Source organism: Falco peregrinus, chromosome 7 (assembly GCF_023634155.1).
Source record: "Falco peregrinus isolate bFalPer1 chromosome 7, bFalPer1.pri, whole genome shotgun sequence".
In the NCBI taxonomy this organism is placed as follows: domain Eukaryota; kingdom Metazoa; phylum Chordata; class Aves; order Falconiformes; family Falconidae; genus Falco; species Falco peregrinus.
The window spans coordinates 86,331,049-86,357,416 of record NC_073727.1 but is presented as its reverse complement, the minus strand read 5'-3'; the positions used below and the strand labels follow the sequence as shown (position 1 = coordinate 86,357,416).

General features: G+C 45.9%; 1 protein-coding gene across 9 annotated transcripts; it reads left to right on the top strand.

Annotated features, from left to right (window-relative positions):
• The first annotated feature begins 10,546 nt into the window (after positions 1 to 10,546).
• CNR1 (cannabinoid receptor 1) lies at positions 10,547 to 26,329 on the top strand. 9 transcript variants are annotated; one of them, XM_055810739.1, is made up of 5 exons: positions 10,905 to 11,642; positions 18,038 to 18,131; positions 18,574 to 18,631; positions 22,066 to 22,125; positions 23,639 to 26,329. In XM_055810739.1, the coding sequence occupies exon 5, from the start codon at positions 23,700 to 23,702 to the stop codon at positions 25,119 to 25,121; it is 1,422 nt and encodes a 473-aa protein (XP_055666714.1). In that variant the 5' UTR covers positions 10,905 to 11,642; positions 18,038 to 18,131; positions 18,574 to 18,631; positions 22,066 to 22,125; positions 23,639 to 23,699; the 3' UTR covers positions 25,122 to 26,329. The 9 variants fall into 9 exon arrangements, with proteins under 9 accessions (XP_055666716.1, XP_055666712.1, XP_055666711.1 ...); XM_055810738.1 differs by lacking the exon at positions 18,574 to 18,631; XM_055810740.1 differs by lacking the exon at positions 22,066 to 22,125.
• Positions 26,330 to 26,368: the final 39 nt, after the last annotated feature.

Here is a 26,368-nt window from a genome sequence, read left to right as displayed (position 1 = left end):
AGTGCGTGGGTATGAGATAGACCATTGTCAGCATCCTCATCGACAAAAAGCTGCAATTCAAACTCAATTGTTAATAGATACCTGAGGATCCACATTGCACAAAGGCATTCTGAATGCCCCAGCTAAAAGAGAAGATGTGATCAGACAGCTAGTGTTGTATTAGTCATCAGAGAATCCAACCACAGGATACAAATCCATAGGGAACTAGGCTTCATTAGTTCTGCTGCTCATGAAATGCTTATGGTTTTTTACCTTTACTCATATGCTTCAGCTAAGCGGTCATAAATCTCTAGGAGCAAAAAAGCTCCTTCATATAATCTCCCTTTATGTATCATCCTTCTCTTACATGAGAAAGAAAATGGCTAAGAATAGCTGGTCAGATGATTTACTATTACAATTTTCTGAGGGTATATGGGATTTCTGGATGTCACTCAGCTGCCCTTAACGATAGCGAGGACACAATTGTTTCCATAGTAATACCCATTCCAAAGGGGTGAAGGTGTGTGTGTTGGGGGGGGAGTACAAAGCAAGTGGGAGGCACAGTTACACAGACTTGCATAAAGGACAAAAATCAGGCACAACAGAATTTGTTTCTGTGATCCTTGCTATAGAAATTCCTCTTTTAAGGTCATCACGTTGCACTGAATCCACCAGAAAACTGAATTGGGCAAGTGTGCAGGCTAAGACTCTTTCACGTTTTAGACAGTGTAAATACATGGGAAAGCTTTATGTCTTTTGTCACTCCTGTGTCTTGAATAACTTTACCACAACTGCACCACTCTTAACGAGAGAAGACATCCCTAGTTTGTGGTGACAGAATAGTACACCTTGCCATAATATTTCATTTCCTACTCAGTACAACAGACATGTGTGGTCCGGCAGGCTATCTTCCTAATAACCTGATGGTCTATAATAGATGGCCTCTCTGTGTTGCTCTTAAAAAGAGTTAACCAAATACAATTTCCTGACAAATAGGCTAAATGCATCTTACACCTTTTCATCTAAAAATACCCTCTGAACAGAGAAATTCTGCTGCTGCAGCATCTGTCAGGGCTTTTCTGCCGCATTCTAGTATTCTTGGTCACCCTAAAGAAAACAAGCATTGCAGAAACAAAGGAAAGCCAACACTGAAGTAAACAAAGCACTTCTGCCTCTTTCTTCTATGGTGTAATAGAAAATGCTCATCACATGGTCTCCCAGCTGCAGCAGCAGAAGTACCCAAGAAGGTTTTAATAAAAATAGCTTTTATAAATGACTGAGGAAGGGGGGAAATTGAAGAATTTGTCGGTGACTCCATTTGTCCAAGATGGCTCCTGGTGCTGGTGCTAAAAGCTCTGCTATTGACTCAGCCGGTTATATGACCCTTTGAGCCGGAGCCAGTACAAATGAGCAGAAGATAAGCTCAGGCCACAGAAATAGGAAAAAAGCATTGGAATGTAGATAATAAAATAATCTAGTCCATCTTCTAGTCCTTAAATGATCCTGCTGGCTTTTTATATTCTGCAATATGAGTTGTGAATCTAAATATTCAGTAGCTATGAGAAAAGCACATTTTATTTCTGAATCTGCTCTCCAGGTTGGAGTTCAGAAGTCAGCTTTCCCTCACCAACCGCAAAGAATGCTTCCAAGACAGTGCTCTCTCAGGGTGACATCATGTTGTTGATTTTCCTTGAGATAAAACATATCTTCTGGCCCTTAATTTTTTTAGAGTTTTCTTCGTAAAGTGAATTGGTTCCAGAAGCCACAAGCCCATTCCCAACCGCAAAACGATGCAAGCAAATCTCTTATCAACTGGGCTTCAAGATGGGGCTGTGCCAAAACACAATCGCCGGAGGGATTCCTCTGAAGAACCCCTGTGCCACCAGCTGTCTCTCCCATTCTCTTCCTCAAGTTAACGCTGCAAGGTGAGCTGCATGGGCTGATCCCAGGCTAATCTGTGTCCAGGACCTCACTGCCATTAATGTGGATTTACTTTCCAGTGGATTCAGGGATGGTGTGGGGCTGCAAAGTTATCAGCTGTCGGCATCCAGTTCTGCCTTGCCTTAGTAAAGAAAATGTTGAGTGGCCTTGAGTTTCGTGATCTGGCTTTGTTGTTTAAACCTGTAGTTGTAAAATACAGACACACCCCTCGCATCTGCTTTACAGAGCTGAAAATGCTAGGTGACCTCTCTGTCACACAGGTGCCACAAGATTTAAGGTGAATATCCTGAAATAACAAAACCTGAGCTGACAGTGCTTCCATGACCAAAGTGTTTTATTAAATGAAAACAAGCACTCAAGTGTACATTTTATGCCAAGTAGTATATGAAGCTATAATGAATAATTTGTGGGGCAGGGAGGGATAGATAGCATTAGCAACCTTTTGACCATATGAACAAACGTAGCCACAAAAATTGTAGCAACAGTAAGAAAGGCACACAAAAGCTGGTAGAGGCAAAAGACGTAGCCATACCGTCTCCTGAGGACCAGACTGATCGAGCCTGAGGGCTGGCACAAAAGAAGAGGGGAAAGTTTACGTTTCTTTCTCCTTTGGAGTCGCTGTAGATTTCTGCTGGAAGTGGGTTCTCCAGACTCACTACGCTTCCCCATGCTGGGCAAACTGATTGGAAAAGCCAGCCTGGGGAGGGAGCGGAGGTGGAGGGGAGCCTTAAGCATACACACTCCGGGCTACCCAGGAGAACAGCTGCACCAGTGCACTGCACTGAGTGTGCTACGACTGGGAAAAGACGCTCTGCGGTCCTCTGCAACCTGTGGGGAGAGATGAAGAAAGTAGATTATGAGCTACCAATTACCTTTTCCTTCTGCAGCAGTGACAAAGTAGTGTGCATTCTGGGACAGCACTTACGCACTGCTGCTTTCAGTGTGTTTTATCATAGCTGGGGTTTATAGTTATTACAATAGCAGTTGAGCTCTTTCCCTCACCCTCCAGTAATGGCCTCATTTTATTAAGTGCTGTACAAACACATACACAGAAACAGTGCCTCCTCCACACAGCTACATCTCCGAAAGAACTTGAGCTAGAAAATGTGTAGTTCTCATCCAAACTCGTAATTGTTTTTCTTTTCTGGAATTGCACGTGTAAGCCATGCAGACTGATATATACTGTCCCTATTTAAAAACTGACATGATGGCTTGTTTTCATATCTAGCAGAACAAGGAAAATGCGAACAAAAGTCAAGAGAGAAAACAAATCTGTATATTTCCATGAAAGAAGCAATCTATTTTAGAGTCATCTTAGGCTGTGTTTTTAGTTGGGTTTTGTTTGTTTATTTGTTGGTTTCTTTTGCCATACTGATGAATGATATCGATTTGTGTTGCACAGAAGTTGCAGATACAATCCTATGCCTGTTTCCCTTAAACGTAACATTCAGAGCACCCAACATCACTTGGAGACTTTCCTGACTTGGATGCCTCTGTACACTAGCAAAGGTAGAGAGCATCAGGAAAAAGCTTTGTCATCTTGCTTTTCTCAGTTCCTTTCCTTCACCACACAGTTGTTTTGTTTATTTATTTATTTTAGGAACTCACTTTTTTTTTACATACTTCGCTATGCGATGCATATTTATAATGAAAAGATGATCTGTGTTCTCATTACTGCTCTATTGCTCGATGATGAAAAAACTTGTTAACAAAGGAAAATGCCTTTCAGTCAGCTCATAATGTTCTCTGCTGTTCAACTGGGACTGTAAAGACTACGGTTTAATGAAAGAAGGTGAGAAGGTGAAAAAAAAACTAATGAGGGTGTTTCTCTGCATTGGAAGATCACTTAGGACCAGTAGCGTTTTCCTTTGTGTTCGAAAAATACAAAAACCAAGGTTCAAAAGCAGCATCGCCAAGGTCACAGAGGTCCCTCCTCTCTCACACAGTACACTCACTCTCCTGCCCGACAACCTCCTTCTTCCACCTGGACCAGCATATTGTAATTTTCAGATGGTGGAGAGAAAAGAAACTCATGTGCCTCAGCCAGCTTTTAGCTCTGAAGGAACATGCAAAAATGCCATAGCAGGTGCTTGGAGCTGCATCCACCCCTAACAGAGCAGCTCACAAACCCTTACCTACGGCTGCAGCCACAGATTCAAACTCTGCAGAAAAAGAGATTCCAAAATCATGATCTTTAAGCTGATGAGATTATTGTCATTTGCTCTGGAGACCTGTGATGAAGAATGAGTCAATACCGAGCCACACTGAGCAGAGCACACGGTGCCGAATGGTTCAAAGCACAGAGCCAATTAGAGTCGCTGAAGCCAGAAGGTGCTGCGCCGAACGGGAGCACCGTGTCGTGGCTTCACACCGAACACAGCAGCTTCTTTCCAGCATGCCACAGCCAAGACTTAAGGATCAGAGGGAGACTGAAAAAGGAAGGAGGAGGGGACAGTGGACTTCAGCCCAAAGGAACATTTCTAAGAGTCCTTCCCCAGGCATCAGCGAATGTGTGACAGTCAAGAGATGTCAGATAAGCAATTCCCCCTCTCTGAATCTGGGAAAGCCTTTGTTTTAAACCAGAGGTTTCTCCATAGCAGGTGCTCATCTGTCTCCTGGCTCTTCTTTTCTGTCATCTTTGTCAGGAGTTGGTGGAGGGAACGTGATACAGCACAGTATCACTGCCATCAGAGCAAAAGAAAAAACCTTGTTAGTACCCTGCAGTGCCACCCACAACAGAATAGGCAAAACATTACAAAAAATCAATAGAGCAGAAGATTAAGCTCAAATGCATTCTGTCTGGTATGCCTACTGACACCCATCAGGAGTAAACTGAGGGGTTTTTTTAAAAACATATGCATTCTTAACTGTGTTATGTGTGTCTCTCCTTAATTCATTGAGTTCATAACCTAAACTACATAGAACAGTGGCTAAATTGGTTCATCATTGCTCAGCTCCAATTTAAAAGGACAAAGCAAGAAGCTGAAGACAGTATTATTTGGGGAACTGGATAGCTTCAGGGGACAGTTAATGATGGGATAGAGGACTTGAATGCCTGCATCACTGGTTTTAATTTGGTTCAGGGGCAGCAGTGACACAAAGTCATTACTGTATGAGAGCTGTTTGTTTTCCTGTGTGAGATGACTTGGTGGTCCTTGGTCGGTTCCTAGCTGGTGGCCATCTGCATTACAAAAGCCGGCAGCCTGTCTCCTGCTTTCAGCAGCTGGCAGAGTCAAAAAGCCATGGTCAGGCTTGGGGAAGGAGCAGGACTACCATGCCACCTGAACAACAAAAAGGTTAAAGCATGCTGCGGGGACAGCCCGAAACAAGGACACTGCCATGCCTCACCAGTGACATAAACAGTGGCTGCCTGCTGGCAGCTCAACCCTTTCACAGGAGACCAATGTTTGACTAAATATGGAGCTGGATAATTAGCAAAGCCCCCAGGTAACCCACCCAACTTGCATGGGTTCTGTCATTCCCTGGGTTGGGTTTTTTTTCATTTGCTGGATGGCAGCAAAGCTACTCCTGGACAATAACCTTCCTGATTGGGTTTTTATTGTTTTTATTTGCAATGTGTTAGTGCCTGCAGGTCTCAGACAGGATTATGACTTTGTTGTGACAGGTGCCCACAAACTGCTAGTAAGAGATGGTCCTTGCCTTCATGGCCTTACAGTTTAAATAGAAAAACCTGAGAGTGATGAAAGAAAGGAGATACTATTATCCTCATTTTACAGCTGGGAAGCACCAGCACAGAAAGACAAGCAGCAGGATGTCCTGAGGTGCTGAGCTCATGGAGCTCTTGCTGAACTCTGTGAAAGTTGTGGGTATTCAACACTACTGAAAAAAGGGGGCCAAGATCATGTAGCAACAGAGGAGCAGAATCAAGACTTAGTGGGTCCCAACCTGACCTTGCTTGTTTGATAGCTTGAAAAATCATAAAAATCATGTTGCCTTGAGTACTTGTCTGTGTTGCAGCAGCACCTGAACCTGTCAGGTCCTCAGGCTCTGTGGTTCAGAAAGAAAAGGCGAGCAGAGGAAATGGTCAACGTTTAAGGTCTTATTTTTCAATCTTTTGATTTCCCTGTCCAAAGGAATTTCTGTCATGGCCCTCAAGATACGGAAGGGCAGAACTGTATTTATGGTGAAGACCCTCTTCAACTTTTTACACAGATTTTATGCCTATGAATTGGTGGGACAGCTTGTGCGCACCTACAGTGCTCGCTGCTATCCTAGCAGCAAAGTCTCCTGAACTGGACAGATAAAGATGAGCCTTTGGGACAAGCAGCCAATCTTCTATATTAGGAACTGGGCATGATACCAAATCTCGTCTGTCATTTGAAAATGATTTAAGAAACTTCCACGCAAACCTTGTGAAAACCTATTTGCCTGTGGGCAGGACACAGGATGAGGGTGTTAGAAGCCAGCATACTTCTAAGTACCTCTTGGGAGATCATTTATGTCTTGTTTGATGAGGTAGCATCAGGAAATGCTCTTGAAAAGAAGAGATGAAGAAATCTTGAAAGCAGCCATGGAACTCCAGGGTCTGTAAAACCAGAAACCAAGCGATCTTTATGAGATAACTGAAGTGTCTAACATGATTGTTGTGCAGATTTTTGCTAAGTAAATCACCAAACTCACCCATTAGACACCTCTGATCAACATAAACAGATAACTAAAATGCTTCATGGATGGAAGACAACATTCGTAAAGTGGCAGACAGTTTATTTTTCATAAAAATATGAAATACAGGTATTTGAAAAAAAATTATTGAGAGGGCAAGAATTGGTGGAATTTGTGATTTAGAAAGAGCATAGGATCAGCTGGATTATTTCATCTGTTACCCTCTTTCCTCTTCTTCCTGAGATAAGAACTGAAGGAAATTCCAGTTGCAATATGTCGTGGTTTAACCCCACCCAGCAACTAAGCACCACACAGCTGCTCGCTCACTCCCACTCTCAGAGGGATGGTGGAGAGAATTGGGAAAGAAAAAGTAAAAATTTGTGGGTTGGGATAGAGACAATTCAATAGGACAGAAAATGAAGGCAAAATATTAATAATAATAATAATAGCAACAATAATAATTATAATAGAATTAGAATATACAAAACAACTGATGCACAATGCAATCGCTCACGACTGACTGATGCCCAGCCAGTTCCTGAGCAGTGGTCACCAGCAGACATTTCCTCTACTTTATATACTGAGCATGACATTATATGGTATGGAATACCCCTTTGGCCAGTTGAGGTCAACTATCCCGGCTCTGCTCCCTTCCGACTACTTGTGCACTCCCAGCCTACTCACTGGCGGGGTGGTGTGAAAAGCTGAAAAGTCCTTGACTTAGTGTAAACACTGCTTAGCAACAACTTAAACATCAGTGTGTTAACGCTATTCTCCTCCTAAATCCAGAACACAGCACTGTACCAGCTACTAGGAAGAAAATTAACTCTATCCCAGGCGAAACCAGGACACAATAGTACAGGAGGTGGCCAGCATATACGTGACTGATGTGCTGCTTTGAAATAACGTTAACTAGGAGCAATCAAAAGTGAGAACTTAGTCCTCAAGGGTCTATGTCCACCCCCATTTTTTCCTTCAGACCCCATCTTTGTTATCGAATGGTTTTCTGTTGACTCGCAGCACAGCCTAAAGTGCAAGTAAAGACAGGAATGCAAGTAGCCCTCCACTTTTTTGAGTATTTTGTAACCATGCACTTTAAGGTGGCGGCCATCAATGTGTTCAGGAATTCAATCATGTAGTTGAGAGCCCAACAAAATTCAGATATTTTACATTCCCTAGGTGTTTGGGGTTTAAAATTTTGCTCCAAATCATAACAGTAGAATTCTTTACGTCAAGAAAGTTGTGGAGAACATTAATTTCCTATCAACGAAAATATGCAATTCAGCTTTTCAAATTTTGTATTATTTTGTAATATATAATATAAAAGGAAATATTTTGAAACCAAGACTCATTTTGAAGGAAGAAATTGAAACATTTAGCTTGGAAATGTCAAAACGAGATGTTCCCACACTGTTGGAACATCCCTCTACCACTTACTCTTTTTTAAATGACATTTTCAGTGCAACCGACACAAGTTTGATTTTGACAGGGTTGCGTTTTCCAGTGGAAAGCTGTTCTTTCAGAGGTTTTCCAACTAGCTCTGCTAGGAACAGGTGTCACAAGATCGCAACAACCTTCCCTTTGCCAGACTGCTAAATTAAAAGCAAGATCCTGGAAAAGTGGCTGGGGTGTGCAAGGCATGAGGGACCACAGGACACCCCACCGCTGAAGAAGGTGCAGAACCTGGCGCTTGAATCACCTCTGGCTACCCGTACGTCTCGTCTGCTGTGGAACTGCTGCGCTTGTGGGCTGAACTGGCAGTAGCAACTGTGGGGGATTTTAGGGGGAAAAAAAAAAACCCTCGGTGTGTGGGCATGGCTACATGCTCAGCACTGCAATTTCCCTCTATCATCCGAGTTTAGAAGTGACAGAAAGAAGGATTACCCCAAGGCTGGAGTAACTCCCAGTTCGGGATGGGGATCTTTAGCAAGCCATGGATGTGGAGGTGGGATGAGCAGTTAACATATGCCCTTAAATTCTCTCTGTGGGCTGATTTTAGTCCAGCGATGTCCACTGGATGTGACTTGCCTTTGCCAAGGGGATGTGTCCCTCCACAAATGTGGAAGAGAACCTGGTAGGTTCACATTAAAAGCAAAAGTACCCAACTCCTTCAAAGAACTAACAAAAAGGCTTAGCCCTCTGAGGACGAGAAGTCAACACTTTCTGAAATGCACAGCCAAAGAGACATCTGTTCCGATTTACTGCAGTGTTAAATAAAGTTCTTTTTACACACCACCACTTCTGAATGACCAAACAGACTGACTAACATCAGAAACTCGAGCTGGGCACAAATGAGTTAGCCCCACTTTTCTCACAGGAATGCCGTTTGAAATGATCTCCTTTCTTGTTAATTTGACCATTGCCATTGGAAAGAGCCAGCATTGGAAAAAAATTGGCAGTAATTACGATCTTGCAGACTCATCGTGGGACTAGACGCAAGGCAAACGCTGGACTGTGAGAATGGGCTGTGCTCCTTGGCAGATGCACTCCCCCCGGGTGGCACCCTGAGGTTTCTGGGTGCCTCGGGCCTTGGGGGCCCAGCTCCAGAAACCGTCAAGAGGAAGGCTCGCTGCCAGACGGCAGGCACGTCTCGGGTTGGGCACCCCAAAACTGAGAGCCACCCAGAATCTTCAACCCTCGCTTTTGAAGAGTTGAGTGCTTTTTCCCTGAGGAATGAGGAATACGGCATATTCCTCCTCCGTGGGTGGGTGTGGTAGATGGACCAGTTAATGTCTTTAGACGCTATGTTAAATGATAAATATTTATTATGCTTCTGTATTAATACGTGTGAAGGCAAATACATATTTATGACACTGCAGAGGCAGAAGCACGTGGAGCAAAGCCAGCTGGATATCACATCTTTAGGAAGTGGCTGTTGAATAAAGCCCAGCTTTCCGGTTTTGCCCATTGCCTGTCCGCCTTCGGAGGCACGTCGTGCCTCAGAGACGGGGAGTTGCCCGGCGCTTCCGAGGGCTGCCATGATGGCAGTCGTGTAAGCCCCGCAACACCCCGGGCAGGGCTCAGGGCACTGAGGAAAAGGGAAACAGACGACGGCAACACGCCGGCGCTCCACAGGCGCCGCTGGCGGGGGCTGGGCCCCGGCCCCGAGGGCCGCCCTGCGAGCTTGGCCGCGGCCCGAGGCCCAGCGGCCGCCAGCCGGCCGGGGCCCCGCGGGTGCGCCAAGCCCGAGGCCCGGGGGCCGAGCGCCGGGCCTGCCCCGCTCTCCCCCGCGCCGCGCCGCGCCGCGCCGGCGGGCCGCCCGCTCAGCCCGGCAGGGCGGCGAGGGCGGGAGGCCGGGCCGAGCCCGCGGCGGGGCAGCGCTGCCCACCCGGCGGGGAGGCGCCGTCCGCCCCCGCGGGCCGGAGGAGGCGCTGCCGTCCGCGTTGGCTGGAGGCCGCGCGCGCCGCCTCCCCCGGCCCCGCTCCCCCCACGCCCGGCGGGGCGCCGGCACGACGGGGCTAATTGCGATCAATCACGCGCGGCCCCGGCGCGGGGCCAGCGGCGGGCGGGCGGCCCGGGGCGCGGGGCACGGGGCCCGCACGGGGCCGTCGGGGCCCGCTCGCCGTCGCCGCCCGCCCCGCGGTGTCACCCGCTGTCCCCGTGTCCCTCCCCCGGGGCGAAGCTTGGCCGCCGCCGCCGCCCGTCTCCCCCGGCGCTGCCCGCGCGTGCGGGGCGCCTCCGCCGCTGCCAGGGCCGGGACAAAAGGCACACTGACACGTGATGGGAGCCGGGCTTCATAAATGGGACCGGAGAGGGGCGGAAGGCGGGGGGGGGACGCGGCGGCGGCGTGTGCCGGAGGCGCGCCGGGTGCCCGGCGGCTCCCGCGCTGCCTCCCCACGCCGAGGCGGCGGGCGGAGGCGGCGGAGGAGGGCCGGGGGCGGCGGCCGGGGGGGGCGGGCGGCACATGGAGAGGCGGCGGCAGGGCGGCGGAGCCCGGCGCGCCGCCTGAACCGGGCGAGTAAGGGCGGCGGTGGTCGGAGAGGAGGCGCCGGGGGGAGGGAAGGGAAGAAGGGGAGGCAGCCGGGGGGAGAAGTCTCCCACCTCCTCCTTCCCCTCACCGGCACCGCCTCCTCGGCGCTCCCCAGTGCCGGGGTGCCCGGGCGGGGCGGCGCTCCCGCTCCCTGCCGGGGGTCGGCGCGGCCGGAGCAGGCGGGGGACGGCGGCCGGTGCCGTGCGGAGGGTAAGGACGGCGCGGGGCGGGCGGAGGTGGCGGGTGCCCCTGCGGCCGGGGGCCAGGTAGCCGTCGTCCCCCTCAAAGTTTGTTGGCGGCGGGGGCGGGGGTGGGGGGAGATCCGGGGGGTGACACCCGGGGGGGTGACACCGGCTGCCCCGACGGCGGGGAGGCGGCAGCATCCCTTCCCGGGGTCCGGCGCCCCGCGCTGCGGAGGGGGCCGGGGGAGCGCGGCTCTCGCCCCTGCCCCGGGCACGGCCCGGCGCCGCCGCCTCGGGCGGCCGGGGGGAGCCGGAGGGTGCGGCGGGGCCAGCGGGGAACAGCCGGTAGCCCGAGGTGCCCGTCTCGCCCTCGCAGCCCCGGCCGGCGGACGGGGGCAGCCCGGCCGGAGGGGAGCCCGGCGGCGGGCGAGGTGCGGGCGGCCGGCGGCGGTGTGGTTAACACGCGTCTATTCTTCTGTGCGCGGAGCCGGCGGCCTCCCGGGCTCCCACCGGACCTTGTCTGACATCGGAGGTCCGTCCTCCCGTCCTAAGCCAGCGGTGATTTACCGCGGGTGGCATCCAGCCCGGGTTGCCGCGGCTCTTCTCCTCCCCGAACTCTGCCGCGGAGGCTGGCACCGAAATTAAAGGCGGATCGTGATTTTGTGCGCAGTGATGTGCCGTTAAAAGATGTCACTTAGGCATCCAGCATCTTCAGAATATCCCAGGAGGGGTTTTGGTTGGTTGGGTTGTTTTTGTCTGAAATTGGGAGGTCTGGGGGGAAAAGAGCCAAAAAAGAGTGAGCTTTTTAAACTTCACGCGGTGTTTGTCATGTGAAATCTTCAGCTGTTGAGAAAGAATTCTGAGTAACCAGATGGGCTTATTTTAAATGGGCATCTTTTTGTCTCAAAGACGTCTGCAAATCTCCATTGAGAACACCCCTGGATGAGGTATGTACCAAGCCTTTGGTGGCAGAGAGCTCATTACTGTGATTGCAGTTTGATTAAGTAAAATGGTGTCAGAAGATGAAGCCCGTAGTTTTCCTTCTTTCTCTAAAATTATCATCAGTGTTATTTTCTGTATGGCAGCAAATGATCATATTAACAGTTTGGGCATCTGTTTTCTTCTTTCAGAAGATAAAGGGACATGCATAGTGTAGAGCCAGATAGCAAAATACTCCTTGAGTATCTACAAGTTCTTTTTTTATTAAAAAAAAACAAACCAACAAAACAACATAGCGTGGCTTTTTTAATCTGTTAAAGGTGTAGTAATGTTGTTGGGGTTTTTTTTTCCCCTTAGATGTATCATCTTCTTTTCATTGTTATTGTTCACCTTTTCTTAAAGGAATACAGCATTCTCTGCTGGGGGTGGCATTGCTGTTCACATGTACCAAGATCATGCAAAGGATGAGACTGATACTTAATACCATATTTAATAACAAAATGTGCAACATTGCAAAAATTGCTTGGGTGTGCTTAATTCTTTTCAAATTACGCCGCATATAAACTGCCAGCATGGGTTTTACCTTCTCAAGAAAGGAAAAAACCCTGTGACTGTAGTAGGAATATTTATTATGCAGGCAGAGTTTATTAAATCAGCCGTAAAAGAAACGAACGTAACATCTTTGAACAGTTTAGAAGATGAATGTGTAATTCCTGATTTGCTTGAGGTTAAAATTAGTTTTGTAGCTACCAGGAACAGCTTTGCTTTATTATCTGTTGGTCTTTGGAATGAGAGGCAGAACCATTTGAATTAAAAACACTTAAAGCAGAATTGATAAAAAGCAGTAATTGTTTGACTGAACCAGCAGGCATCTTTTGCCAAAGGGGGGGGGAGCAGGGGGGGTGTAAGTTGACTAGGTAAAGAAATCTACTATTTGCTGTGAATTTGCCTCATCGACCATTCGATAACGCCGACACCCACAGTAATCAAATCAAAATACCTATAAAACTCAGGGCGAAGGTGAAAGCAGGTTATAGTATCAGGAGGATGAGCTGGTGGGCGCCTTTGATCCTGGCTGTTGTTCTTCAGTGAATTATGTTAGCTGAGTTGCATAAAGGACCCCATTAAGGGCTTTCATGCTCTGCTGAAGGAATGGCAGGTCTTAGCCAATGCAAGCCTTTCTTTCCCTTTCTCTGTTCACAGGTTTCTGATTGGGCAACAGAAGTTTAGAAATTAAATTAACTTTTTTTTAAAAAAAAAAAAAGTAATTTCTGACTTGCAGCCTTTAATGTAGCCATTCCGAAATGCTTGCAGACCATCACCCTGCTGGGAATTTTGGTGCTGAAAGTGTTACACACTAGAGAGGGAGTGCTGGGATGGCTTTCATTTCTACAGAGTAGAGGCAGGTGAGCAGATTAAGAGGCAAGGGAGAACCCAAACCCATATATTCATTTAGTCGCCCAAGATTGTTACGAACACGTTGCCATTCGTGGTTCTGCAGGTCTCATGTATTGTCTAGTTTCTCTACTAGTTTCATCCTCTAGTTTCTTTACCTAGTTTCTCTGCTTCTGCACGTTTTAAGAGAAATTACCGTAACTTCTGTGATGGAAACTTTGTGACCTCTAGTTATGCAGTGGGCTACCTGCGCATCCACAGAATTAATTTTTTCTCAATGATTGCTCCTCATTTCTTTGCAGATGTCTATATTGGCTTTATCTGAGTCTCCTCCTGAAATAGTAAATGATTTTAGGTATGTTTCACAGCCATTTCCCAATTAGTTCAGGCTATGTAAATTCACTAAAATGATGAATGTTTTACAAAACCACTCATCAACCATTTAAGTGAGAATTTGGAGGTTTTTTCTCTCCTCTAGGAAAAAATTCACACAGTCTGATGCTGATTTAAAATATGTACTGCGGGCGACCCTAGCATTGGGATTTGGCCAAGTTCAAAGCAGCTGTGCAGATGGACAGAGAAGACAGAAGGCAGAGGGAAATAGACCCTTTTAATCATAACAAGGCTGCTCTTGTTTTCCTATCTATAGTGGAAATGCATGCCAGCCCCTCATACTTAAAAGCAAGCTTGCAAATGTGCCAGAATAGACAGCAACAGCATTTCTTACTAATGCAAAGTTAAAAATGTGACAACCTGTCTTCTCAGTACTGCTCTTTACGTCTCCATTTCTAGGCTGACACTGTACTGCTGCAAAAAGTGCACATGCGATCGCTGTCGGTGGGATAAGCATTTTCCCCCCAGAACTCGGGCTCTTTGAAAGTGCTTGGCTTTGTTAATGATGGCTGAAACCAGCCACGACCTGTCCTTTTGAAATGGTTTTAATGACTTATAAATCAATTTCTCGTTAGAAAGAACTTTTTTTTTTTCTTTTTCCCGAAGGTGCCATTGTTGCCCATAAAAAATGATTGGGTTTGCAACATAAGGTTGGAGTACATTTTATTCTGCAGTTTGTGCCTCATGCAGGGGCATTATTATGATGCACACACGCACACCCCAAGCTCGCTCCTGCCTCTCTTCAGTAGGAACATCCTTTCTTGATGAAGCTACCCACATCCAAATTACAGATAAAATAGGTATTTCACTACTGTGTGTGTTCGTATAATGTCACTCCTTATACTTTGGCTAACGGTTGGTAAAACTGGGTGGTTTAATACGTTTCAGTTGTCTGGTTTGCATAGATCGAGGCTAGATGGCATTAAATAATACCTCATCGTGTGTTAACCCCTTTTATGGTAGTTGTATGTTCTTAAGAAACGTGTGTTTACTCAGCATGAAGTACTGAGCAGGAGCAGTTCCGCAGGGAATGCTGTCAGTTCCCTTTGAGCCCTCACTGGAGTAATTTTCATCTGTCTGCATTTTAGGAAACCGTTCAGAGTTTGTGCTTGGGGACTTGGGGGGCTCCTACCTTCCCATTGCGGTGAATACGTGAAACGTGCTCTCAGAAATCAATGGGTTTAGTTGGTTCTGTCTCTGTTCTAAACAATGCAGTGCTTTGTTTAGAATCCAGGATTTGCGTGTGCCTGGAAAATTAGGTGGCATAAGTTTGGAGTGTGTATATAGGTACCTATGTGTACATTACCTGCAAAGTAACTTTTGCAGGATCTCAGTGATAGATGTACTCATTTTAGAATCTTGCTTTTCCCCAGGAAGGCTATGTGTAAGGGAATTCAAAAAGAGATTCAGCAGTTACCTTGCCTATATTTTTTTGTACCTACACTTCCAGATTGTCTGCTTGTTCTCCGACACCATAAGTTTGAGTTTACACATGACGAACACTACTGCAGCGGTTGTGAGACTTTAATTGTTCCTCCAGGCATATGTATGTGTTTGTGTATGTCTATCTGTAAGTTTATGCATAGATATAGATATATATAGATATATATATATACACTCAAACACACACAAATAAAAAGTCGTAACTCATCCCTCTGTATCTTTTAACTATTTCTCCAGATCTGGTGTAATATTGGTTGGAGCCTCTCTGCTATTTGTTGTTCTGGCTACTTGGATATCAGATTCTCCTGTAATTCTTCTCTTCTCTCCCTCTCTCCCCTTTTTTAAAAAAGAAAAGCATCTGCATATATCGAAGACATGCACCATTGCCAAGCAATCTGGTATAGTGGCTTAATATGCTGGCAAATAATTTCACAAGTTGTTTGTGTGTGTGAAGGCAGTATATTTGAATATCATTATATTCTGAATGTAGCTATGAAGAGACTTATCTGAGCTTATTTAAATTTTATGAAAGGCCGGACAGCTCCAGAAATGAAAGAATGTTTTACATTTTTTAATTGGAGTGAGTATTTTTGTCCTTTGCTATCTCTGATGGCGTGGGACATCACATTTGCCAAAAGCCTTTCTGTCCTAGCTTCTGAGCACTGCCGATACTTGGTGGCCTAATAACAATTTTCCGGAAAAGTAGACTCTGGAGGATGGAGGCAGAAGGGATGTTGCTTTGCAATGTGTTGCTGACCTTCCGTGCGCTTTCTGTCGTTACCTGTAAACCCCATTCCCTCTTTTGGTGTGTTTATCCACTGCATGGGTCACTCAGTGGCTCCATTTGAGCATTCTCTTCCTTTCCACCTCTGAGGTCCATCCTGTACTTAATTTTCCTTAAGCAGTTTGATTTTTACTAGTGCCCCTGGTCAGATTTACTTAACTGATCTCTCCTGCGTGTCCCCAGCTCGGTCCCATGTGCCAGTGCACACAGTGCTGTCCTTTTCTGTGACCTTACTAAGGATGCCTTCTCAGAGCCCTTTGTGTCTTCCTTTGCCGTTTGAATACAGATCAGAAAAGGACTTTCAAAAGAGCAAGTCAGTGCCTGCAGAGCAGTGGGTCTGTTCTTTCTTTACGGTGAGATCTGAAAATCCCGCTAGCTGTATCCTTCAGCTTATGGAGGCGTCTCTGAAGTTCGTGTAGCTCAGAAAAGGAGGGAGGTTTTCTCTCGTGAGTTTTCTCCTTCACCTGATCTGCTTTCCCCAAGCCAATCACAAAGGCAGTTATTCTCTTGCCCTAAAATCAGCATCCCTGTCTCCCAGTGGCTCCTTCCGCTTGGGTCTTCCCATCTTACCTTTCCCCGGCTTGCTCCCGTCTCAACTGGAGACGTGCTGTTCCCTCCATGAGGACAGTAGTTACCTCTCCTCCCAGCGCCCTTCACACCGATCCTTAACTCGCATTACCTTTGCTCTCAGCATCTCCTTGCTGTCTCACAGTCTTTGATTAAAACTTCTTATGGCCACAGCGTGTTGTGGAGGGAGGAGGCGGCAGACGTGTACTCTGTGTAGTTCGTGAGAGCTCTCCCTGGAGCCTGGTGGTTTTGCTACCCTTGTGTCACTTATTCCTTACTCTTTTAATAAAGTTCACTAGTATTTTCTGCTGCAACAGATTCTTGACCTTTTTGTTCTGCTCTGGTCATTACATGGAAGCTGTTTTCTTGGAGTGGTTTTTTTTTTTCTTCATAATAAATGTGTTTTTCCTGTGTTTTCATCCTCCAGATGTTGCACTCTTCTGGGGACCTTTAGCATGTAGAATCCAGTGGAGCCTGGGTTTTTCACGTCCTGCTCTGCGCTTTCCTATGACTTGTTTCCCTTCAACTACGTTGTGTGCTAAGCTGCTGTCTTCTGGGTATTTCCAGGAGACTGAGTGTTCAGCTTCCATCTCTTTTGCACCTGGCTGGGCTGCTCTGTCTCTGTTTGACATTTATGTCAATTCTGCTCAGCAGTAATAGGCGCCTGCACCTTTTGGCATCAGAGAATGGCTAGAAAAGAGGCTGGAAATGAAGCAATTTCTATTGGAATATTGAAATCCAAGATAAACCCCTTTTGTGAAAAAGTTTGAGAGTTCAAAATTGGCCAGCTTAATGAGTTCTCTTTCCATTTTCTTTAATATGTAAATACCATAGCACTGAATCAAATTTTTTGTATTACCTGTTTCATTCTACTTTATTGGGAAATGAGTTTCTAAACTGGAGCTGGTTTTTAAGGAAATGCCAGGTCACTCTTGCTTCACTCTTTCGCTTTCATCTGAGCCTTTCATGCTTCAGCTAGCCTCTTCATCCTCTCTCAAAACTCTGTCTTCAGCTGAAATTAAGATATGTAAAGTAAAGTGTGAAAGATCTTAAAATCCCACATTGTTTTAAAGTAGCCACCTCTGCCTCCCCTCCTTTCTCCAGAAGCTGGACAGACCGGGTAGCTGTAAGTTTTCCATTAACGTGACCCTGACGTTCCCCTTGCTGGTTTGTGACTTCGGTGACTCATCTTGTCTCCGATTTGGTAGGGAATGTGTGTGTAGGGGGCTGAATTCACAGGCTGAGGGGTTTCAAGTGAACTCGGGAGCTTTGGGGGTTTTTCACAGGCGGGTGGGGCAGCACTTCCCACTCTTCCCGCTGCGGCTGGGTGGGATGTGGGAGACACATCCTTGGTTTGCTTAATTCAGAGAAAAGGCTTGAGGCTAAGCCTCTCATCTTATCAGGCATGCACCCTGCCTGCTGGAGTGTCAGTTAGTGCCTTTATTTCTGCATATTTAACTCTTGGTCCAACATGGAACAACTCAAGCAGTTTAGGGACGGGCAGCAGAACAGAGAGGCTGCCGGCACGCTCCCCTGGCTCACCGGAGAGCAAAGTTCAGGTCCTTCACCTGCACCAAATGGAGCAGGACTTCGGCCTCGCTTTTGAACCTCTGTGATCTTAGACACACATGTATGCTCTGGCTGTTTGGGAAGTAAGGCATAGCCTCTTTTTCTCTGTCTGCAAGTCATCTGCGCTGAAACTGGTACACACATCCCACCAACAAAACTTTGCAGGGAGGAAAGAACGTTATTTCTTCTAAAAATGTTGTTGGTCACTGATTAACACTCTGTTTTTCCCTTTGTTTTGTTTTTGTCATTCAGATTGTCAGCTGCTGGATGCAGGGGGGTGTCATGTAGGGGCAAGTTTGCCCCCAGATTAGAACAATCCAGCCCCTACCCTGCTCGTGTGCAAACGGTATGTTAATTAACATAAATAACCATGTAGCTGTGATTTCTTGCTAATTAAGTTTCAACTTTACAAAGATACCATGATGTTACATAAGAACAAAATTTGGTTCGCTAGTTGCATGCCCTAGTTTACCCCATAGCTGATAGTGCCTTGCTGTAACTAGAAGATGGCATCCCTCATTTGCTCCTCTTCTAGCGTCTGTGCTCCTTTCTGATCCTTCGCACTGAGAAAATTCCCACTGAAACGAATGCAAGTTTTCCTGAATTAGGAGTGACAGCACATTTGCCATTTATAGCCTAGGAGTAGCACAGTGTTGGAGATGGAGTAGTAAAACAGTAAATAGGATAGAGGTAACATTGCTTTCACATTCTTGTCAACATATGTTTTTTCCTTGCTCGGTGTGGAGCCTGAGAGTGCCATTTCTCAGACTGCGCATTTCTTTCTCCAGGGCTTAGAAACCTTGCTCTGTCCTCGTAGCAGTATTGTTTGTTGCCATATGGGATAAGGTAATTATTAGCCATATAAATTTTCATTTTATAGGACAGTTCTAATTCCTGGAGGCCAACAGTTACTATGGTAGATCTAATTTCTCTCACACTTTTTCAGCTGACTGCAGATGAGTATAAATTACTGCTGTTTCTCCTGTGGTAGTACTTTGTGGACCCAGCTTGGTAGGAGTCCCAATGTACTGGCCACTGTGCAAACTTACCAGAAGATAAAGCCCTTCTTTGAAGGACTTTGCAAACCTGGTAATGTGTAAGCAAGGAGAATGCATTTACATATTCTGGTGCGTTCAAAAACTGTTTCAGTTATACCTACTCGCCCTACTTGTTTTTAATTAGCTGGAGTATCATAGAGGAAATGTATAGACATGGAGATGAAAGTGTTCTCTAAAATAGAAGCTAGAAAGGTTTGGTTGTGGATTTCCCTTTCTTGTTTTGATCCCTTTTCTTGCCACGTCAACATTTTTGCAGTTATCAGTAGCATCATTGTATTGCTCATAATTCCTTTCTGCGGAAGAATGCAGATATTCACTGTTTCTATTCAGGCTATTAAAATTGCTCTATCAGTCATCCTGGTTTGAAAATTATAATAAATTCAGCCCTTTTTTTAGACAATGATAAAAACTTTCCAGCCATCCTTCTCCCCTAGAACAGCAGGAGAAGCTAGGTAATAGCATTTTAATGAAGTCACATTCTTGCTCCCCGAGTGAACAGGTCCTTTGGACCAACAAGAGGTCCAGGGAGGGTGTAATCCTCCCTGTTGTCCAAGATGAGTTATCAGCCTTTTACATATTACATCTTTCACCTGAGAGGTCTTTACATTCTGATAGCATCCAAGTTTCTTTTAAGGCTATACCTAACCACGTGGTGGAGGGCACTAATAAGACTTGCCCCCTCAGTGCTTAACTAACGCTTTTGCTTTGAGGGCAAAGCCTTACAAAGTTGTGTCTTCAACCTTCAGCTGATACTTAACTTCATACGTTTGAACCCTGGTAGAGCAGGCTGGAAGATGGGCTGGAGAAGTTAAATCCAGGTCTGTGCAGAGAGCGAAGTGGGGTGTTTGTAAACACCGCCCCATCTAGGGGCAGCACAGCTGGCCTGGCAGCGCCCATCCACAGCTGCTGGTTGATGGGAGAGAAGTCTGAAATGGTGTTCAGCCGTGGGATTTCTGGGTTCGGTCTTCCAGATAAAACAGGCTTGAATTTTTTTTTTTTTTTCTATTGTTTAATCCTTATGTTTAATCATAATTCATTACTTACTGTTAATTGCTGCATGCAGTCGTGGAAGCACATCAGGAATTTTGAGTGCTGGCATCAGCGCAGGCTCTTCCTCATCTTTAATCAATGTTCCAGTTCTTTTTAAAGCAGTTTTAAAATGAGTGAGGTAGTAGAGCTCATTTAAGGCAGGGATGAAGCTGAGAGCTTTGGAGACTCAAAGGCTCTGTTGGAAAAGTGAATTCTGGCCGGGCAGGGAGGCTCTTCCTTGCTGCCGCCCTGCCCGTGAGGGGACCTTGCTGTGGCACATGGCCGTCACCCCAGCCCCGTCCAGAGAGGAGAGGTCTGTGCAGGGGACATGTCCCCTAGGGAGGCGGTGAGAAGCCACAGAGGCTCCCAGGGTGTTTTGCATAGAGGTGGTCACGGGTCCCAAGCAGTACGGGTTTGGGTTGCATTGAAGCCAGCTGCGAAGAGCAGCGTGGCCAGATGGCATGGGCTGTCCTGTTCTTGTGGGCAGTGCCTGCTCGCCACTCCAGGTTCGGACAGAAGAGCTCAGAGCCAAAATCTGTGTGGCACTGGCACATGTGCCTGAGCAAAGGAAAAGACCAAGAACCAGACCACTGCGTCTTGACGTTGGCTTTTCAGTCTCTGTCAAGTCGTACGACACCTCGGACTGTGACGTGGACTCTCCTGATAACCGCAGTGCCAAAGGTCCGGTCTTGTTTTCACTAGACAGCCATGGAAAACCTCACTGATCGCTTCAGTGAATTTCAGTATTGTAGCTTGTACCGGGACAAGCTAGTATGTAAATTAAAATAAACGAAATTCCAGTAAAGTGCAATTCCAGATCAGGCGAATGTCTGTTTTACTGCAACTTTAATAAAAATCAACTGCTACTTGAATAGGTGCATGCACACATACTGCTAGAAATTTCCAATTATGATATTCCCAGCAGCAAACAAAACCAAAATTAATGTCAGCTGCATCCCCCAAAGTCTAAACTACACCACTAATGAACTCCCAAGTACTCTCAAAGAAAACTCTCTTTGCAGAGACAATAAGGTGGAAATTACTGTAATAATCTCAATGTAAAAATACAGAGGGAAAAAAACCATTGAAATTCAGAGTAAGACTTGCCTCTCCTGATCCCATTAACCGTGTTGTTAGCATAGCATATGCATGCATAGTGATATTGTCACATAACTCGCTGCCACCTTCGAAAGAGCACGCAGGAATTCGTGTTCTTTCGTTTGTGTTTCAGACAAAGGTAGGGGTTGTGTGGCGGCTTGCACCTTATTCTGAGGAAGTCTGTACTTAACATGACTCCAGCAGGGACCAGCTACCTCGCAACAATTTGTTTGTCTGTCTAGCAGAAGTGCGCAGTTGCATACAGTTTTTGAAGCTTTACTCAAACATGATCTTCTCGACATGGGGCTGTGGCTTTACTCATTAAAATGGTTGTCTTGTCTTCTGTCAGAAATAAGCTGGAATAGCAGAGAATACCACAGCCATCTTCACATGTTTAGAGAGCTACTTGATTTATTTAATATTTTTTGGGTAGTTTTCAAATTAATAACACATTCTTCACTCCTGGCTTTAAACTGGTTTTATAATGCCAAGTTTAAAGTTGCCAGACTTCACCCAAAGCAGATTTGTCAGTTGTCAGCAGGGTCATTTTTGCAACATGTAACATCTGCAAGTTCTACTAGAAACAGCTGTAAAGTACCTTCTGGAAGAAAAGTACCTTACATATTAGATTATTGCTGTTCATTTGTAATGTGTGCATCAGCGGCATTTACCTCCCTCGCTGCTCACACCATCAAAATTAAATTCTTTAATATTGTCTGTCTGTCTAATGATTATGTTGTTACTTGCTGAGCAAATGATGTCTGCAAAAGCAGATGCAGTCAGTGTGTATTGTGTGTTAGACCGTCCCAGTAAGGGTTGTTTGTACTCATCCTTGTTTGCAGCACTGGAGTTGCAGTGTCTTCGGAGGTCTAGGTACATATATTCCCTTTAACACTCGAGGTGCGGGCCTGCTGACTCAAATGCAAAACTTTAGACTATGGGAAAATTCTTGTGTAAGTGCATATATATATATATATGAGTATAAATATCTCATCAGCCAAATGATCTCTGCTTCTTTTGGAAATGCTCATGATTTCTTCTGGTTTGAAGTATTGGTATTGTTGTAGAGAGGAATCCTTTTCTTCTTTCTTTTAGTTTTCATGGGAAAACCGAGCTGTGGTACCTACCGTGCGAGTCTCCTCTTCAGGAGTTGAGGTGATCAGTACTCTGGGTTTTGGCAGATAATCTCTTGTGGCTTTTCTGGCCGTTTATTGTCGGTTGTGTAAAGTGAACAGGTTAAGTCAGTACAAGCATATGTATGGCATCTGGGATTTCTTGAGTGTCACAAACAATTTCATCCATTCTAAAAGCGTGAGGAAGCTTGATTTTGCTCCTGTTGCTGATGAAATCGTCGAGGTGTCCCGTAGCAGATGTGGAATAGCTGTAGCACACCGAAGCAATGATTCTGGCTCTTATTTACATTCAGACCACTCTCAGTCACTCTGCTGGTGGAAGGGGCCCCTAAAGCAGATGTTCAATGCACGTTCAAGGCATGTTTTATGGGCAAAGTCATATAAAGGAGCACAGCATAAGAAGAGCTGTAAGACAGACCTGTCTTACATGTTGATGCATGTAAGATGCTCAGATGCTGATGAGGGTGCCCTCCCAAGGGTACCCAGGCCAGGAGTTGCACCCTGCAATTATTCACCATCCGTGAGCAAAGGCTGGGCTAACGGGAGTCGGAGGCCACTGGCTACCTGGGGACCTTCTGCTGCGGTCCCCGTTTCTGAAGGGACAGAATTTGTTTGAGGGTGTCCCCAGTGGGACGAGTTACATTTCTGTGCCTCTCACAGGAGCAGTGGCTCCTGGTCCCTTTTGCCTGGGGTTTAAGCCATTTGTACTCTGACCCAAACTTGATGCTGTGTTTTTCTAGGCGAACATGGACTGCCCTGATGGAGGTTTGTGATGCACTCACTCACTCGGTGATGCAGGTCACTTTTCCCAAAGCTGTGGACAGGGCTGGGTGACAGCCCACCTCCCCCATGTAGCCCAAACATCCCAGTTCCCTTAGTTCGCCTAACAGAAGGAAGGGCTAGAGTTATGAAGCTATATTTGTAGATTAAATACCTTGCTAATAAATTTGCAATAACAAATTCAGGATGTTAGTAGGCCTCAGATTGCTGTAACAGGGTAATGATGGGTATACAGGCATACTGGGTGAAACTTCAGAGTGCACGGCTCTTTCCCTGTTCCCTCTCTGTTGTCAGGCTTTCAAAACCCTTGCTGCCTTTTGAAAGAAAGGCAGTGAAGGTGATGATTCAATTTAATGCTTCTCCTGCAGTGGCACTTGGTATTATCTAAATGAAGCAAGCCCAAGGAATATTGGTCTGCAAGGTACTTTGCAATCAGGAGCCAAGTTCAGGTCTAGCAAAAAATATGTTTCTGGTGGAGCAGGTTGGAAGGTTTTGATGAGAAATGAAAATTACTTTCCTGTGGAATACTCAGTTCCCTGTGCCTCCATTTTTCACGTCACTTCTTAGCGCAATTCAGTTTTAGTGAAATCCAGATGATTTCTTTCTAAGTGCTTGACTCACCCTGATTCCTGCAGGTGGCAAAGGCTAGACCTGCACTGAATGCAAGAGAAGGGTCAATGTTGGGGACAGTTTGGCTGTTTGTGGAGTTTGTTTCCCTGTTTATCTTAATGACGTCTGATCTTTTCCCCTTCTAGGGTTTCCTCCGATGCATTTTTTCCTCCCCCAAGTCTCTCTGAAACCAACCAGACTGGGGTTATGAAGTCAATCCTAGATGGCCTCGCAGATACAACTTTCCGAACAATCACGACAGATCTCCTTTACGTGGGCTCCAACGATATCCAGTACGAAGACATGAAAGGCGACATGGCATCCAAGCTGGGATACTACCCCCAGAAGTTCCCTCTGTCTTCCTTCAGGGGTGATCCTTTCCAAGAAAAAATGACTGCAGGAGATGATCCCCTGTTGAGCATTATTCCCTCGGATCAGGTCAACATCACAGAGTTTTACAACAAGTCCCTGTCCACGTTTAAGGATAATGAGGAGAACATACAGTGTGGGGAGAACTTCATGGATATGGAGTGCTTTATGATCCTGAACCCCAGCCAGCAGCTGGCCATCGCCGTGCTGTCACTCACCCTGGGCACCTTCACAGTGCTAGAGAACCTCCTTGTCCTGTGTGTCATCCTCCACTCCCGAAGCCTCCGGTGTAGACCCTCCTACCATTTCATCGGCAGCCTGGCTGTGGCCGACCTCCTGGGCAGCGTGATTTTTGTCTACAGTTTTGTGGATTTCCATGTTTTCCACCGGAAGGACAGCCCCAACGTCTTCTTGTTCAAACTGGGTGGAGTTACAGCCTCCTTCACCGCCTCTGTAGGTAGCCTTTTCCTCACGGCAATAGACCGGTACATATCTATACACAGGCCGCTAGCTTACAAAAGGATTGTTACCCGACCAAAGGCTGTTGTAGCGTTTTGTGTGATGTGGACCATCGCTATTGTAATAGCCGTTCTGCCTCTGCTCGGCTGGAACTGCAAAAAGCTCAATTCTGTTTGTTCGGACATATTCCCTCTCATCGACGAGACGTACCTGATGTTCTGGATCGGGGTCACCAGCGTCCTCTTGCTGTTCATTGTCTATGCCTACATGTACATACTGTGGAAGGCTCACAGCCACGCTGTTCGCATGATTCAGCGGGGCACGCAGAAAAGCATAATCATTCAGTCTACAGAGGACGGTAAGGTACAGATCACTAGGCCTGATCAAACTCGTATGGACATCAGGTTAGCCAAAACCTTGGTCCTTATCCTAGTCGTTTTAATCATATGCTGGGGCCCTCTCCTTGCCATCATGGTGTACGATGTCTTTGGGAAAATGAACAAGCTCATCAAGACTGTCTTTGCCTTCTGTAGCATGCTCTGTTTGCTGAATTCAACAGTGAATCCCATCATCTACGCTCTGAGGAGCAAGGACTTGCGACATGCCTTCCGCAGCATGTTCCCCACCTGCGAAGGAACCGCGCAGCCCCTCGATAACAGCATGGAGTCTGACTGCCAGCACAAACACGCCAACAACGCAGGCAACGTGCACAGGGCTGCCGAGAGCTGCATTAAGAGCACAGTTAAGATTGCCAAAGTTACCATGTCTGTCTCCACAGACACAACTGCTGAAGCATTGTAAGTCAGAGACTTCTCCGCATTGTGAGAAAAGGAGTTAGTTTAAAAAAAAAAAAACAAAAATCCACAACAGAGAAAACCAAACCCGTGGCTTAACGTGTTTGTACCCTCCTGTAATATTTTTTTGGTTTGTCATTGTAAGCTGAGTGATGATTGTGTTAAGAGCATTACCATCAGCCAGTTCTTCAGGTTTTACAATTAGGGATTCAAGCTAAATTTTCAATTTTTTTTTTCTCAAAAAGTGTTTACTGAATAATAGTAAATTTCCTGAAAGAACACAGAGAAAATAAATACCAGGTTAGCAATGGTTCCTTTTGGGGGTGTGAAAAAAAATTGTGAAACCTAATTGAAAACTAACGCATCCTAAACCAGTACCATCAAATAAGAAAAAAAGAAACTTGTAATCATGCTGTTCATTTCAATGTGAAGTGTATTTCATGTCTGTAAGTAATAGGAGTTTTTTGATTTTTTCCAAAAGCGGCAGTGCTGAGTTTTAGAGGTTTTGTAAAATGTGTCGTGTCCTGTGAATTGTATGCTGTTTTATTATGTGTTATTGATATTTGTCTGATTAAACAAAGTGATAAGGTAGACTTCCGTGGAAATAATGTGAAACGTGATATGTAAACCCCATTGAAAACACTTACTGTATTTGAAGAATTCCTATGAGCTATTTTGGAAATTTTACACTTTTAGTGGTCTTCTGTGGACTTAGGGGAGAGGCTTTGTGTTCTTCTACTAAAATTATTTCCCCACTACCTTTTACTTTGACATGCATACGAGAGTAACAGCAACAAAGGAATAAGAGGAGGAATGTAAGAGAGGAATGCACTGGTTCAGACTTTTAAATACCACTGCGTTTATACGGAAGGACACTTGTGGTTGTAAAGACTATCGCCCCGCTCTTGGGCTTTGTGTGAATATGAACACTGAAAAGCGAAGGTCCCGGATATTGGCTCCTTTAATGGGCATCTGGTTTTAAGCCACGTGCTGGTGCTGGACCACTGAAGACAGCATGTGTCAGACTCAATGTGCGATGTTATCACTGTGCCGTCGATGTATACTTGAAGTGTGTCGCATTCCCGTATCCCAGGTTTAAGCAGATCCAGAGCCTGAGATGCCAGACTCCTGTCTTCACTAAAAGAGGAGGAAATATTGTCAGACATTTTCTTAACTGTGTGAGCGTGTATATAAATAAATATCTATGTGTGTGTACATGTGTGCGTGTGCGTGTGTGTGTGTAAGTATACTAAT